Source organism: Heloderma suspectum, chromosome 7, assembly GCF_057233095.1.
Source record: "Heloderma suspectum isolate Gila_16-S chromosome 7, 16-S_ref, whole genome shotgun sequence".
NCBI lineage: Eukaryota > Metazoa > Chordata > Lepidosauria > Squamata > Helodermatidae > Heloderma > Heloderma suspectum.
Window position 1 is genome coordinate 113279612 of NC_139464.1, and position 14695 is coordinate 113294306.

At 39.1% G+C, this 14695-nt stretch overlaps 1 protein-coding gene and 1 pseudogene across 7 annotated transcripts in view; one reads left to right on the forward strand and one right to left on the reverse strand.

Moving 5' to 3' along the window:
- LOC146340213 (protein CFDP2 pseudogene) overlaps positions 1 to 4607 on the forward strand; it is a 28606-nt pseudogene extending 23999 nt beyond the window's left edge. Inside the window, exon 2 of the transcript XR_014784542.1 lies at positions 2376 to 4607. The product of XR_014784542.1 is annotated as a protein CFDP2 pseudogene (transcript). The remainder of the gene's footprint in view (positions 1 to 2375) is intronic.
- Positions 1 to 14695, reverse strand: part of BEND7 (BEN domain containing 7) — an 89294-nt gene that overhangs the window by 26609 nt on the left and 47990 nt on the right. For all 6 annotated transcript variants that reach the window (XR_014784545.1, XR_014784543.1, XR_014784544.1 and 3 more), the window contains one exon: positions 4515 to 4740. Coding sequence is in view for 3 of the 6 variants with exons in the window: in XM_084811626.1 (XP_084667752.1) it covers positions 4515 to 4740 (226 nt within the window). In the remaining 3 variants the exon portion in view is untranslated. The remainder of the gene's footprint in view (positions 1 to 4514; positions 4741 to 14695) is intronic.

Below are 14695 nucleotides of genomic sequence, written 5' to 3' on the forward strand. Positions count from 1 at the left end.
TACCCTTTGGGGTTTTCTCTAGTAATAAAAATGGCAGTTGTAGAAAAAAAAGATTACTCTGACTTTTGATTTGCTTAACAGTGCAGGTCTCCTGAAGGGAGAAAGAACAATGACCAATAAAATGAATTACATCAGTGAAGAGCCTTCTTTACAATCTTTATCTAACTATTTATTGGGCACAGCCTGCTCAATTTCTGATAATGGGAAAGCGAACCAGAAATAGAATTTAAAAAAATCTGGAAGGGTCAGTACAGGAACCTCTTATGGGAATGATGTAAGCAGCATCTTGTCATTCTTAAAGAGATCCCACACTGGCTGAGCCACCACAAGGAATAAACAGATCTATAGTATCTTGTAGAACAGCACTTCAAAGGCAAAATGTGTAAATGGAACCAGGCAGAGTGAAGTTCCACTTGCTGTTCGCTTATAGGAGAGGAATCCCCTATCAAGCATAGCAGGGTCCTCCAAGCAATATCACTTGTGTGGTGCCATAAAGACAATAAAGAGAGTCCTCTTACTGTAACAGTGCCTAGCAGTACCACCCCAATACTATCAGCTGCTGGATGTAGCTGAAAATTCTGATTCAGAGAGAGTTTAGTATCTGAGAATTGTACTGGAGTTTTAAATTCCATTATGTATTTTTTTTATTTACTCAACCAGTTTGAGCCCTTCTTCCTACCAAGAAAGGAGTAGTGTTACAATCTTGCTCGTATGTATTTTTAAAGAACCCCAAAGACGGCTGCTTTCACAACTTTTCGGACAACATCAGCATTCTGAAATGTGAGGCTGGTAGCCCCACATTTGACACAGATTCACACCACTAGGTGAAATTGTCTACACTTAAACTCACTCACTCAAAATCTGTCTTTCTAGTCAAAAGCAACAGCTAACATTAGATTAACAGCTAAGGCAAATATGCGACAGCGTGGCACTCCTGTCAGATCTAGACTCCAGCTGAAGCATAATTATCCAGTACACTGTGTGGCGAGCACACTTTCCTGTTTCCTTTACTAGACTCATTGAAAGATTCATCGGATCTCAGAACAAGGGCAGCAATGGCCACAATCCCAGCTATACATGAAGAACAAACTGGTTCCACACCAGTCTTCACTTGCAAGAACTGTGGGACAAGAGATGAGTACCTGACTCTGTGTCTATCTAAATAAATGGCTTTGTGAGAAGGCAGACAAAGGATGCATATGGGTCAGAGCTGTGTGGCTTCAGAATGTAGTCAATGGTCCCTATACCCTTAGGTTTTGCATGGAGACTGTCACAGCCAGCAATACATTTGGCCCTGATTCCCATCATCATCACTGCTGCATCCTAATGGATCCAGGATGTTGTGGGGGAAATAATTTGTAGAAAGAACTTTAAAAGGAATGGGGACTAGAGAACAGAACTCATCAAAATGCGTAACATGCTTCCCTAATCTCCAAGTATAAAACTAATGTTATTTCACTGACCCTCAGTAATATCTCAACACCCCCATTCTTACTGAACACAGCTTTTAATAATTTTCTTACAAAACAAACGCTCATCACATAGAGCTGCATACTAAGTTTTCTTCAATGCTGATCTGCAAGCACTACATCAAAAAACCTCAGTGGGACTGAGGCCCAGTGTAAACAAGGAAACATCAAAAGGGGAAAGCACTTATATATCCCAAAACAGAAGAGAAAATAGTCTCAGGTGCCTGAAAAAACTCTTTATTATGCCTAGCGTGTTTCAGAAAGAACTTTCCTTCCTCAGAGGCTACTTATCTTTCTCCAAATGTGTTGTAAAGAATCCTTCCAATGGTTCTTATGTCTTAAATGCTCCAAACATACTGGGCATAATTAAAAAAAAATCAGGCACCTGAGAAAATTTTCTCTCCTGTTTTGGGGCCCCGTGTAAACAGACATCTTGTTGTACAGCACTGTACTATTTCAAACTGCAGGTAAGGAATTGAATATTTAAATGCTCCTCCATAAAAAAAAAATGTTCCTGCATACAGAAAATGAAATATGAAGAATGGGTCTAGTTTAACATTCTCTCTGACATACTAGCTTTCTGTGTGTAGTGATATTTGTGTAATGTCCACAAGGTGTGGGCAGAAGGTAGATCGGGATCTACTGGTAGATCTCTGGGAGATTCACAGTAGATCGGCAAGAATTTCTGACTCCTAATTGATTAACAATAGCAACAACAAAAGGCAAAATGACTGCCTCCATCTCCCATTAAATTATACTGCTGAAAAAAAAGCTGGAGTAACTCGGAATGGAAAATGATGTTGTCGGAACCCCTCTCCCTCTGTAAAATTCCATGTTTGAAGGAGGGTGACTGCACAATAAAAGCCTTGTCTGGAAGCCCCTCTAAGTGTATTTCTTTTGCACCAGGCTCTACTTGGTGGAAGATCAGTTGAGGCTGAAACGGACCACAAGTCTTTGGTAAATACTGCAAGAAAAGGACTAGCTGACATACCTCCTAGGCTTCAGAGACTTTTCTTTCAGCTACAACTGTATGATTTGCAACTGGAACACAAATCTGGTAAGGACCTGGTAGTTGCAGACACTCTGTCCAGAACAGTTGATATAAATGTGGATGATGATGAACTAGAAATGGATATTGTGCGTGTCAATGAGATATGACAAAATTACCCAGTCTCAAATGAGATGTGGCAAAAATCTGTTGTGACTACTGCACAGGATGAGGTATTGCTGAAAGTTATAAAAGCCATCACCTATGGTTGGCCAGTTCATGATCGCCCTGCTCCATATTATCAATTTGCTCAGAGCTATCTGTAATAGACAGTATTTTGTTCAAGGGTCAGAGGATAGTGGTCCCTACAAAACTAAGAACAGATATGATTGAAAAAATACATGAAGGTCATCTGGGCAATGAAAAATGCAAAAGGAGGGCTCGGGAGGTTTTATATTGGCCAGGTATGAGTACTGCAATAGAAAATGTGGTTCATAAGTGTGATACATGCCAGACATATCAGCCTAAGAATAAGAAAGAGCCTATGTGGATAGATGATGAAATACAAGAGCCATGGCATAAAGTGGGGATTGATTTATTTACCCTGGCAGGCAAAGATTAACAGTTAGCTCTAGATTATTTCTCGCACTACTCTGAAATTGCCTTACTGAATGGCACAGCTGTGTCACAGGTTATTCAGAACTTTACATCCACTTTTTCCCGACATGGGATACCTTGCCCAGTTACGGCTGACAATGGCCCTCAATTTTCAGGGCATGAATTTAAAACATTTGCGAGGCTGTTTGAATTTTGGAACATAACATCTAGCCCAGGTTATCCATAGTCTAATGGGCTTGTGGAAAATGGGTCAAAATCATAAAACACTTATTGAAGAAAGCTAATGCCTCAGGTGGGGACCCCTATTTAGCCATTCTGAATTACAGATCAGCCCCATTAGCACATGGTTTATCACCCGCTGAACTGTTGTTTAACTGAAAGCTGTGACCTCAGTTACCAGAACTGACAGAACCAGGTCAAGAGCCTGATGCTGCTCTCTACAGGCATAAGAGTGTATGAATAAGCTTAAACAAAAATTATGCTATGATAAAGAATCTAGGTTTGTGCAGGCATTGAATCCAAATGATACTGGATTCAATTTTCAATGGTAACTCCTGGGCTCAGAAAGCATGTGTATTATGTGAGGTGGCACCAAGATCTTAGGAAATACAGACTCAAGATGGACACTCATATCATCATAACGAGATATTTGCAACTTGTTCCTGAGTCAGGAGAAGAAGACTGGATGCAGGAGGAAGCTACAAATTAAGTGAATCAGGAAAGTGTGTCAGAAGGCAGGATGGAAGAACAAAAAAAATGTAATCCTACTATTTTTGCAGAAGAGCCTGAAATGGCTCCACATAGGTCAAACAGAATATGCAGAGCACCAGAAAGACTTATTGAACAAAGTTGATATTTTTTAATTAAAGTTAATAGCATTTTTATTTTATAAAAGAGGGAGATCTGGGAATAGTACACTGTCTCTTTAAGACAAGGAACTGGTTTAGACTAGTCAGAAGACAAAGCATGGCAAGCTACAGAGGCGGAGAGAGAGCTCCATGCAGGGCAGTAACTGAACTCTTTACTTGTTCATTAATAAAGTTGTTTCTATAAAGAACCAGTAAGTCTTGCTTCTTCTTCATATAGAAAACAACACACACCAGGCTCCACAGTGGATCTCACAGTTCGAGTAAACAAAGCTGATCCCATATGCCTGACGTCTGCCCACCCCTGCACTATGCAGCATGTGTAGTGATACAAACATGTATTCCCTAAGCTACAATTGGAAGAGGTGGGGTCCAGGAACAGTTTTACCATGTGTAGAGCTGTTGATTCAGATCAGATTTCCAGACAACGTAATTGAGGACAGGTTTGCAGTTTAGCTTAGTGAAAAAGACATAAAGTTCACCAATATGTTTTTACCCAGTCCCAAAATGTGATACAGTGTAATCACTAGATGACATTTAAAAAACATAGATTAAAATGAAACAAAATAATACCTTTTATTGCACCCACAATATTTTGGTCTAGTCCTTTTCGGTTGTCATTGAGACCTCTTTTCCTCTTGCCATTGGGTAAAGAGTTGGCCAAGGTCTTATCATCAAAAAATGCACACACCAGCTTTCGAAATAGCAGGCTTCCTGAGCGAGTGTAATTTGCTAATATAGAGTCCAGTTGTGATTTAGGCATAAAGACGTCAAAGCCTTCAGCAAGTTGTACTTCTGGCTACCAAAAGAATATAAATGTGTTATTAGCACTTTCTTCATAACGATTTTGTGCAAAACTGAAAGTCAATGAGAATTTATTTGCATCAACATATATACACTAGGCTTTCCTGACACAAGGATATATGTCTGTTTCATTGGAATAAAAGTTATCAACTGAGCATAACAAAATGCAAATAAAAAATATTACATCCATTATTTGGTCCACACATTACTGTAGTTACTAAATGTTAATTACTAGAGCTGGAAAAAGCCCAGGCAGCTAGCTTCATAACTACATTTAACGCTGGCAACTACAATTCTGTAATATTTATTTAGTCTTTTTACAGCACCAGTTCTTAACAATTTGATACTGCCTATTAGGAATTTGAAATATAATTACTATGGCTGCAAATCTTGCACGTGGTGACACATTTCAATCTCAGAATAATAAATTGCTATAATTACATGTTGTACCCAGATTTCTTGGACTATAAATGAAACCTAAGACTTCTACACATTTATCTAGGAGTAAGTCCCACTGAATTGAATGGGGCTTACTTCTCAGTAGACATCTATGAGTTTGCACTAAAAGTAATATAAGGAAAGAAAAATAAGATCACAAGAATGTAATATTGCCTTGTTGCATTATACCCATGTAATCCAACAGCCGCCTGCCACATATCGCTGGGAAGCTCATAAGCAGGACATGAAGGCAGCAGCCTTCCTCACTGCCTGTTCACTCCATTTGATATTCAGAGACATACTGATGTAACAGCTAACTCTGGGTTGTTTAAACCATAGTTAATTGTGGCAGCAAGCAAGCATGTTGCCTCCCACATGCTTGTCACTTAGGCTTTCCTAAACAATCTAGGAACACCTTGTTCCTGGGTTGTGATCATGATTTCCAAACCCAGAAACTCTGGGTTGTTTAGGGGTTAAAGAACCTGGAGTTAACTCAACGGACATTCCTGGGTTGTTTAGGAAAGCAGAAGCCCTGAGCTGCCTTGGAACATGGAGGTTCCATTTATCCATTATGACTAACAGCTATTGATAGTCCTATCCTCCATACATTTGGCTAATCTCCCTTTAAAGCCATCTAAGCTTGTGCTTATCACCACGCCTTGTGCTAAAGAATTCCTTAAGTTAATTACATGTTGCATGAGCAAGTCCTTTTTACCTCCAATACCCAACTGAAAATGCAGCTGAGAAACTCACAATAACTGCCAAAGGCAAGACCTAAGAACATTTTGGAATCAGTTTTTTTGGTTGACAGAAACAGAATCTTTTAATGACTGGCATTCAAATTTATTAATTTAGGAATAACAATTTAAAAATCACATATAACAGCTTACTAGAAGTTTCTTGTATTGTCAGATTCCAGAATAAGACTTGGCAAAATGACTGCATTTGTGCTATTCTGCATTTGTCAACTTCACAATGCAACTTATTTTTGCATCCATCACTAGTTCATTTACAAGTTTTGATGACAGTATGGACTTTTTCAAAGTGTAGAAAAGGTGGGCAAGTTTAAGAAATCAAGTATATTAGCACATACTAATAAGAATGCAATAGGAGGTTCTGAAGGTGAGAATGACAGGTGCTTGCACCATATATAGAACTTTGATTAGAAACAGTGTCCTGTGTGTTAGTTGATTTCATCAGCATCTCAATTACACCCTTTTGTCTAAGAAAAATTAATTGTGCTTTTTCTTTTGGGGGCTTGTTATCTCAATTAAAAAAAATGAAGATAGAGTAGATCTAACATGAATCAGTATGATAAACGGGTGTTCAACGCACTGGGGAAATATATTAGCAAAGACTGAGAAAAAGGTGTACGTTTATTTCTAGTCCTCACCATAACGTGATAAAAAATACTCAAATAACATTTCCTTTTTTAAAAGACCCCCCCACACACACACACACAATCTGAAAAGATATTGAGGCTACCTGAAAAAATAACATGACTTAAAGCAAATGACAAATTACATTTCAGACTTCTTTTATTCTTGGAAATAAAAAGAGGTACGCCCAAAAACAATCAAATCTCTCTCTCTCTCTCTCTCTCTCTCTCTCTCTCTCACACACACACACACACAGAAAGAGAGCGCTGTGAAAGTCTGTGTCTTTCATTACCAACACTTTAAGAACTGAACTCAAGGAAAATTGTCTTCACAATTTAGTGAGGTCTTATCACCCTTCTTAATACTAATGGCCAAAAATCTTTCTGCTCAACCCCACCTCAAAACAGGTATCTAACAAACAGACTCATATACACACCCCTCAATGTATCACTGCCACTGCTAGCCTCAAGAATTGCATGTTAATTTAAACCAGCCACCCCAAACCTCGTGCCCTCCAGATGTTTTAGACTTCAGCACCCATCAGCCCCAGTCAGCATGGCCAATGGTCATGAATTCTGGGAGTTTAGTTCAAAACATCTGGAGGGCACCAGGCTGGGGAAGGCTGGTTTAAACCAAAAGATATATAATTATTTCAGTTTTATTCAGACACAACTCATAAGGATTGTTCCTTTCAGGTGTCTGCCTTCCTACTTCTCACAGCTCTCCTATAAGCAGGCTTCTTTCCTATTGACCTAACCAGGCCCCCCGCCAACAGCACACAATTCCTCCTGCCCCAAGGACTTATGGGAACTTTTCCCCCAGCGAAACCAACTTTTCACTGGCCTCATAGGCTAGGCCCTCTCCCTCATTCACCAGTTAGTATGGTTACAGCTCTTGCAGGCAACAGACAAGAACCACTTCTTAGCACTATATACAAACAGTTTAAAGCCATAATTCCTCCCACTGCCAGTTGAGCTCTACAAGTACAAGGTATACTTTCCCTTTCTATTGTCAGCAAAGAAAACACCATATACGCAGAGAAAGCTTCTACTAGCTCTCACTCTCCTGGCACCACAATAAATAGCCTCTCCCTGTAGAAGTATCTTACAGAAGGCTATTTGGAATCTTTCAATAATTGCTTTGGAGGCTATATCTCAGCCTACTTATCAACAGCAAATTTAACCAACTGAGGCAAATTGATCTTTTAAGCATGTGTGCAAATTTGGTAGGAAATGAAAGCAATTATTTCAGTTTCCATCCTGTCCTATTTCTAGATCTTGGGACTAGGGAACAGCAGTTTAACACACAAGCAGATTAAAAACAGAACAGACTAATTAGTAAATTAAAATAATCTTGTTAGTATAGTAAGACAACAATATTCTTTCTATATATGTATCTATTGATAGCTAGGTTATCTATTCAGGTTGCATTCTATGAACTCAGATGTGCTCACTTTTTCAAAATAAAAAACCCAAACTAAAAGCTTGCCTGCCATACGAGATGTGCCCTTGGTCAACATGAACAGATGTGGCAGAATTGAGAATAAAACGTTCATGTCCACAGAGCAGCCCTCTTACCCACCCTCAACACACAGATCTCATTCATACATAACCCTAATCCGCAGTTTATTTAACCCGTGGTTCGTTGAATTCTGGGTTGTCATGATGTGTGAACACAGCCACACTAGCAAACCATGCAGTTTTTTTAACCATGAAAGCCCAGAAAAAGAACCCACGGTTTATTATTGGGTTGTGAACTCTGGGTTGTTTAAACCATGGGTTGTTGTTACATGTGAACCCAGAACCATGGGTTCTTTCGCCAGGCTATAGTGATGGCTGGTCAAAAACACCAGCTACCCTACATGCCAGTACTAATGCTGCAAAGGCATTTGGGATATAGGGAGGGAACAGGTGAAGAAGGAGGGAAACAAACTCAGGGATTGAGGAAACAAACCATGCGTTGTTTGATCTGTCTGCTAGACAAGGCAACAAAGTCTGGATTAATCACGGGTTAAATAAACGTTATGGATTAACCATGGATGACAATAAGCATTATGTACAAATCAGGTCATTGTTTCCTACACTTAATAATAAAAGTAGAGGCATCTTCAAAATGTGTGTGACATTTTATTTGCAATTCAGCTTCATGGTTGATTTGGATGTTAAGCTTCCCTCCTTGTACACCTGTGAAATTTTCTCTCGCTCACTGATTAATGTTAGTTGAGCATTAAAAAAAGGGCATGTCCTGTATAATGACTGGCCCACAGTGCAAGTTTCCAATGATCAAACTATTACACAATAACAGCAATAATCACAGGGAAAACATGACCCTGAATTTACCCAGTAGAAAACCCAGTATTTCTGTACTAGAAAATGTAGAAATGTTTGTTCAACAAGGGCTCTTCACAGGGCATTCCTTAGCTTCAATTAGAGATCCAATTAATGTTATTTGTAGATTCAATGTGTGTGTATTTTATAAATGAATCAGTCTGTACCCCAGTCACATAACTTGAAAATAAAATGCTGATTTATTCCAGATTCCTTCAGTAGCGAATTATCCATCAATTGCAAGCAATCAGTACCCAATTGAGCTTCACATGGACATCTCCAAGTATGATTTATAGCCAAATACAGTTTGTTAACATAAAATAATCAAGGCAATGGTGTACATAATTAACACAAATGAGAGAATTGCCAAAACTTTTGTTATGCTAAAATTAGCGGGCAGCAAATTAGATTTAATCCTAAGCATTTCGGAATGATTTTATTGATTAAAATAGATCTCCTTTGCCATTTCTACATATTTATTTACTTTGCACAGAAAACGAACAGAACATTTACACAGAAGTACAGTACTCAACTGGTTCCTCATCACAAAAGGTAAATACCATCAGGCTGCAATCCTATGCACATTTACCTAGGTAAACCGCAGTGACCACCATAGGGCTTATTTCCGAATAAATATGCATAGGCTTACACTGTTACTCGGTTAGAGCAAATCTGTGGACCATGTTTAAAACAGACAACTTTTATTCTGAAGAAACCACGGGGCCCTGATCTAGAACTTGCACCTGATCCTGATTAGGGTCCCGCAAGTTTCCTACTGAAACTCTGTGTCTATTTGCAGTAAACAGCACTCTTATGGACACACAGCAGGACCAGGGGGATTTTCAAAAGGAAACTGGTGCGGGACCCCAATTAGAACTGGAAACATGGTCCTGACTGGGGCCCTGCAGCTAATTTTACTTCACAATAAAAATGGCCCATTTAAGCATACTTTTTTAAAAGCGTGAATAACGATCCACCTGTACTCCTAATCCCTAGTTCAACCTCACCTCTACCATGAGCTCACTGAGTGGCCACTCTCTCACATCCCACATCACCTGAAATATGGGAATAATAATACTGACCTACCTTACAGGGCTAACGTTAGGATTAATAAGGTAATGTATACAAAACAATGCGAAAGCTCAAAAAGCGGTATATAAATGCCAATTACAATGGCAATTACCATAGTATCTTGCATGAATAGGCATCTGTATTCATTACAATGGAGAGTTTCAAAACAAGGGAGGGTTACTTAATTCAAATCTGAAGGTCACCCTGGTAACAAATCAAGAGTCAGAGAGCTGTGGCTAATTTAGGTGTTTTAGTGAACATGTAATGAATATAAATTGAACAAGCAGGACCTACAACAAAATGTTGAAGTGTGGCGTGTTCCTGTTCAGATTTCAAAGCACTCCATTTCATTCGCCCTCCCCTCTGGGTTTACATTTTCTGCTCTTCCGATAATGAGTTAGCATTCCATGCCCATGAAGAATGCTTAGTCCTCAGTGGGGTGTGTTAGGTTCCCTATTAGAGGTTTGTTGTTTTTTAAAACTTTTTTGTACTTTTGCTCCCCGCAACCTGCTGATATTTCCCTTCTTGTGCATGAATGGTGCTGTTTTGGCTACATAAGGATTCACACTTGCAGAATTAAGTTTGCTATTTAATATATAAAGTGTTGGTTTTATGGATGTGAGGCATACCAATTTGTTATCCTGAAAAGTGCAGGAACAATCTTAATAAACAAAGCTGAAAAATCATAAGAGCTGAAACTCAGCTTTCATTTTAATACTATGCATATTTACACAAATGAAAATCTTACTGATACCAAGGAGAGTCACGTACAGAATAGTAGATGTGCAGCCTTATCCTATATTCCAGGTGTGGTACCTATGGGAGATTCAGGGGGTATTTTTGCACCCGGACCCCTCCTGCAGGCTGCCCCCTGCCCGCCACAAAGATGCCAAAAAGAATTAAAAGAATTAAAAGTGGCATCCATAGTGGCTATGGAATGCCAAAAGGGTCAAAGTTAGCTCATTTGCAAGCTAATGTTGACCCTTTTGTTGCTCCATAGTGGCTACAGAGCCTTAAAAGGGCCTTTAAAAAAAACTGAATTCAGTGAGCAATAGGGGCCTCTGTGGGGCTGTGCCCCCCCCCCCGTTTAATTCAGAAATCTTCCTTCATTTACTTTTTTTGTTTCCAATCCTTTGGCATTCTTGCTATCCCATATTCAACATTACATCTATAAAAGTGAGTGCTAGACACATTTTTAAGAAGAAGAGGGCAAGTTAGAATCATGGGAAATCCTAACAAATACTTCAAAGAATCTGCAGTAATGGAACTCCTGAAGTCGAGGAATTTGCTGGGCTTCAGTAAAACCACCCTGCACTAAACCAAGAAGAAATCATAGATAACTTTCACAAACGGATGTACTGAAAAATAACACTGGCCAGAACCCAACGGGATGGTTACGCCTCTGCCAATTCTCTTGCACCCCGCCAATTCCCATCCACAAGTGGTGCCCACTGATTGTAGAATGAAGATTTAGTGCTTCTGGGGACAACCAGAAACAACCAAAAACTCTTGTTTGTGGAACAGGTCAGGACAGCGGAGCTCACATAAGGGCACTCCGTTGACCTGTCTTGATTGAGAAATAAGCGTTTCCACTCATTTTGGGGAATTCCTCTGGGAATCATTAATTCTATGTTGTGCAAGTGGGGGGTCCCACTTGCACAATGGAATTGGTGGGACCCATCACTCACGCAACAGAATCTGTGGGGCACAAGAAAATTGGCGAGGGCATACGCGCCCTGTTGGATTCTGCCCATTGTAAATGGATTCTGCCCATTGTAAATAACTAATATTTGCATGAATAATACATACACTCTACAGATTTACAATTCAAGAACAAACTAGAGACTATATGATAAAAACAGTTATGACTGGCTTGCATTTCAGGACCTACTGAAACCATGATCATTCCACAAGCGTGCTGGCAAATCCTTACATGCAACGGACCTTTTTAATTTTACTTCTGAAAAGCAGCCCCTTCTACAGTCACCAGCACCTGTCAAGCCACAATACAAATGGATTTATTTTTATCATTTTCCACAATGGCTGTAATCTTTCACATGCATGAAGGTGCTTGCTATCAAGGAGGCATTTTTCTTTTCCATATAGAAAAGGGGGGGGGGAGAGGGTTGTTTGTTTGTTAAGAAACAAATGAGATGTAGTGATTTGCCCAAGACCACCCAGTGAGCTTTATGGCTTAGTGGGAATTTGAACCTAGGTCTCCTGCCTCTAACAACAACACGTTCTATCCCCCAGTCAGAGATAAAATTTAATTCACTTCAAAGTAAATTCTGAATCTAGGTTTTTAAAATGTTTAAGACACATTATATACAAACTCAGATCATTTTCTTTGAAAAACATTATGGTTAAACACATAAAAACTTGAACATTTTTAAATAATTGGCCTAAGGGATGATGGGTTAAATTACTGAAACATCCTGTAAAAGATCTAGAATTAACTACAGCTCCACCTGAGTTCAGTGAAGCTACGAGTTAACCACGGAGTTAATAGTCAAGCAATGAGAGGCTCCTTAACAATGCAGTCCCTCTATAAATCAAAACTTGTCCCCCATGCCCCAAATTTTCTTTGATTCAGCTTTGCATCCATCAAGAACCCCAAAACCTTGGGTGGGATTAAAACACAAACAAACCTGGTACAAAACTGAGTCTGCATGTTGAAAAACATAAGAAAACCTGAAGGGCGATCTAAAAACAAGTCAAAATTATAGAATTAGTTATAAAACTGAAGGAGCAGTTACTAATCGTCTCCTAGCACAAATGTTTCTAGCCATAATTATAATTATGGTATAAGAACCACAGAAAAGCATTTAACCAGTTACTATGAATCATTACATAGAGTCTGTGGTATGACACACTAATCTAATTACCGGTGTAGCTCACATCTGTGTAACTGAATTATCATGACTGCTCTTTTTTATTATTAGTTTGCACTTCTAGAAAGGTACAATATTATCTACAGAATTCCTTTCATTTGTGATCATTGATACAGAATTTAATTATGTTCTCTGAGCTTGCTGTACTTAGGAAATTGGAAACTGTCTTCTCAAAATTAAAAAGATATGTTGAAGAAATTAATGATCAGCTTACTCATCAGTGAACTTTCAGACATCATCCACCTGAAGCGCTAACAAAGCCAACTGGCCACCCTCTTGCTCTCCAGATATTAATTCTACAAACATCTAATTCAAAACGAAAAAATGCCAAATGCACCCTTTCTAAATCCCAGCTATATATTTTGACATTGCAAATTCCAGCCCATGTACAAAACCCACCTTCAAAGACCCCGTGGGAAGCTCATGCTGTCTTTGTGCAATGGGAGAGCATAAAACTGGGCAGTTCAATCCCATGGTTAAGATTAAACAGCAATGGCACAACTAGTGATTGGCACAACTCCCAACTGACAAGTTATTGTACTTCTGGGTAGCAGACAAGCTGGCTTTACTCTGCTACCCAGGAAATCCCATTATCTTATTATTAAAGAGATCCAACAGAGCTTTATGATGGTGCTTCTACAGGGCCGCAGTTACCAATAACCTATAACCATGAGGTTGCACAGGATAAAGTGACATTCAGTTAGCCTTCAGAACAGCTACTCATTCCATCATTATCTACAGTAGGGATAAGACAGAGCAAACCATTCTAGTACTATCGGAAAAGAATGGATGTATTTTACAAAAAGGAAGAAAAGGAAAGGTGGCAGAGGAAAGAACAGCTATCTGAGAGATCCTTCCCAGAAAGAGAACTGCTTCAAACTATTGCAGAAAAAATCCTCACTCTTGCAAGCTTTGTTTCAAAGATTCATGTGAATAGAGATATGGCAAATCAACCCTTCAATTCTGTAATCTCACCCTTGGTATTAACTTGGCGACTGCAGCCATGCTAACAAAGCCCACTTTCTCTATGAAATCTATGGCTTAATCCTACTCGTCATCCATGACTGAATGTAAGTACATGTTGCCGCATTTGCTCACAGTAATCTCTTGTTATGTTTGCCCTTTCCTCCCTTTTTCTCATCTCCCCTTTTGTCATATTCCCCACTGTTGAAGTGTATATTACAAATTATTTGGGGCAGGTACCTTATCCATGTACATCGATGGCACTATATAAACAGCAGCTGCGGTGGGACAGATGTACTTTTTTTTTAAAAAAAGAGCCAATCACACTAAACTGATCAAAGAAAACGAGAAACTGGTTTTCAAGATCAACAGATAACTGATAGCCTTTTGGAACTACTAAAAAAACCCTGTCCCACCATGGCATCTTTGCTTTTTTGAGCAGGAGGTGACATCATCATCTTAGCACTTTAACACCAAATCTTAGGTTCTCTAGAGCACATTTACAAGACCACAAAACCACAAAATAATTCCTGCTATTATCCCATGGCTTCCCAATGTGACTGTGAATAAAATGACCAAGGCTTATTCAATGTTAGACTCAATGGAAGTGTTTTTGGAATGATAGCCTCAGAGGTATATGGCTATACTTCGGCTATTGGGCAGTATACAAATGTAATAAATAATAAATACATATTCAATTCCTGCGAGTTCCTGCACATAAAACTTCCTGAAAAACCAGTATATGGGTGATGTTATGATCTGCAGATTTAAGATTAAGATCCCTTGAGAAAACAACATTACAACCTAATCCTAAAACTTGCTGCACTATGACATTAGGCCTGCACTGCAGTCAGGATCTGTTTTTCCAGCAACCGAATATT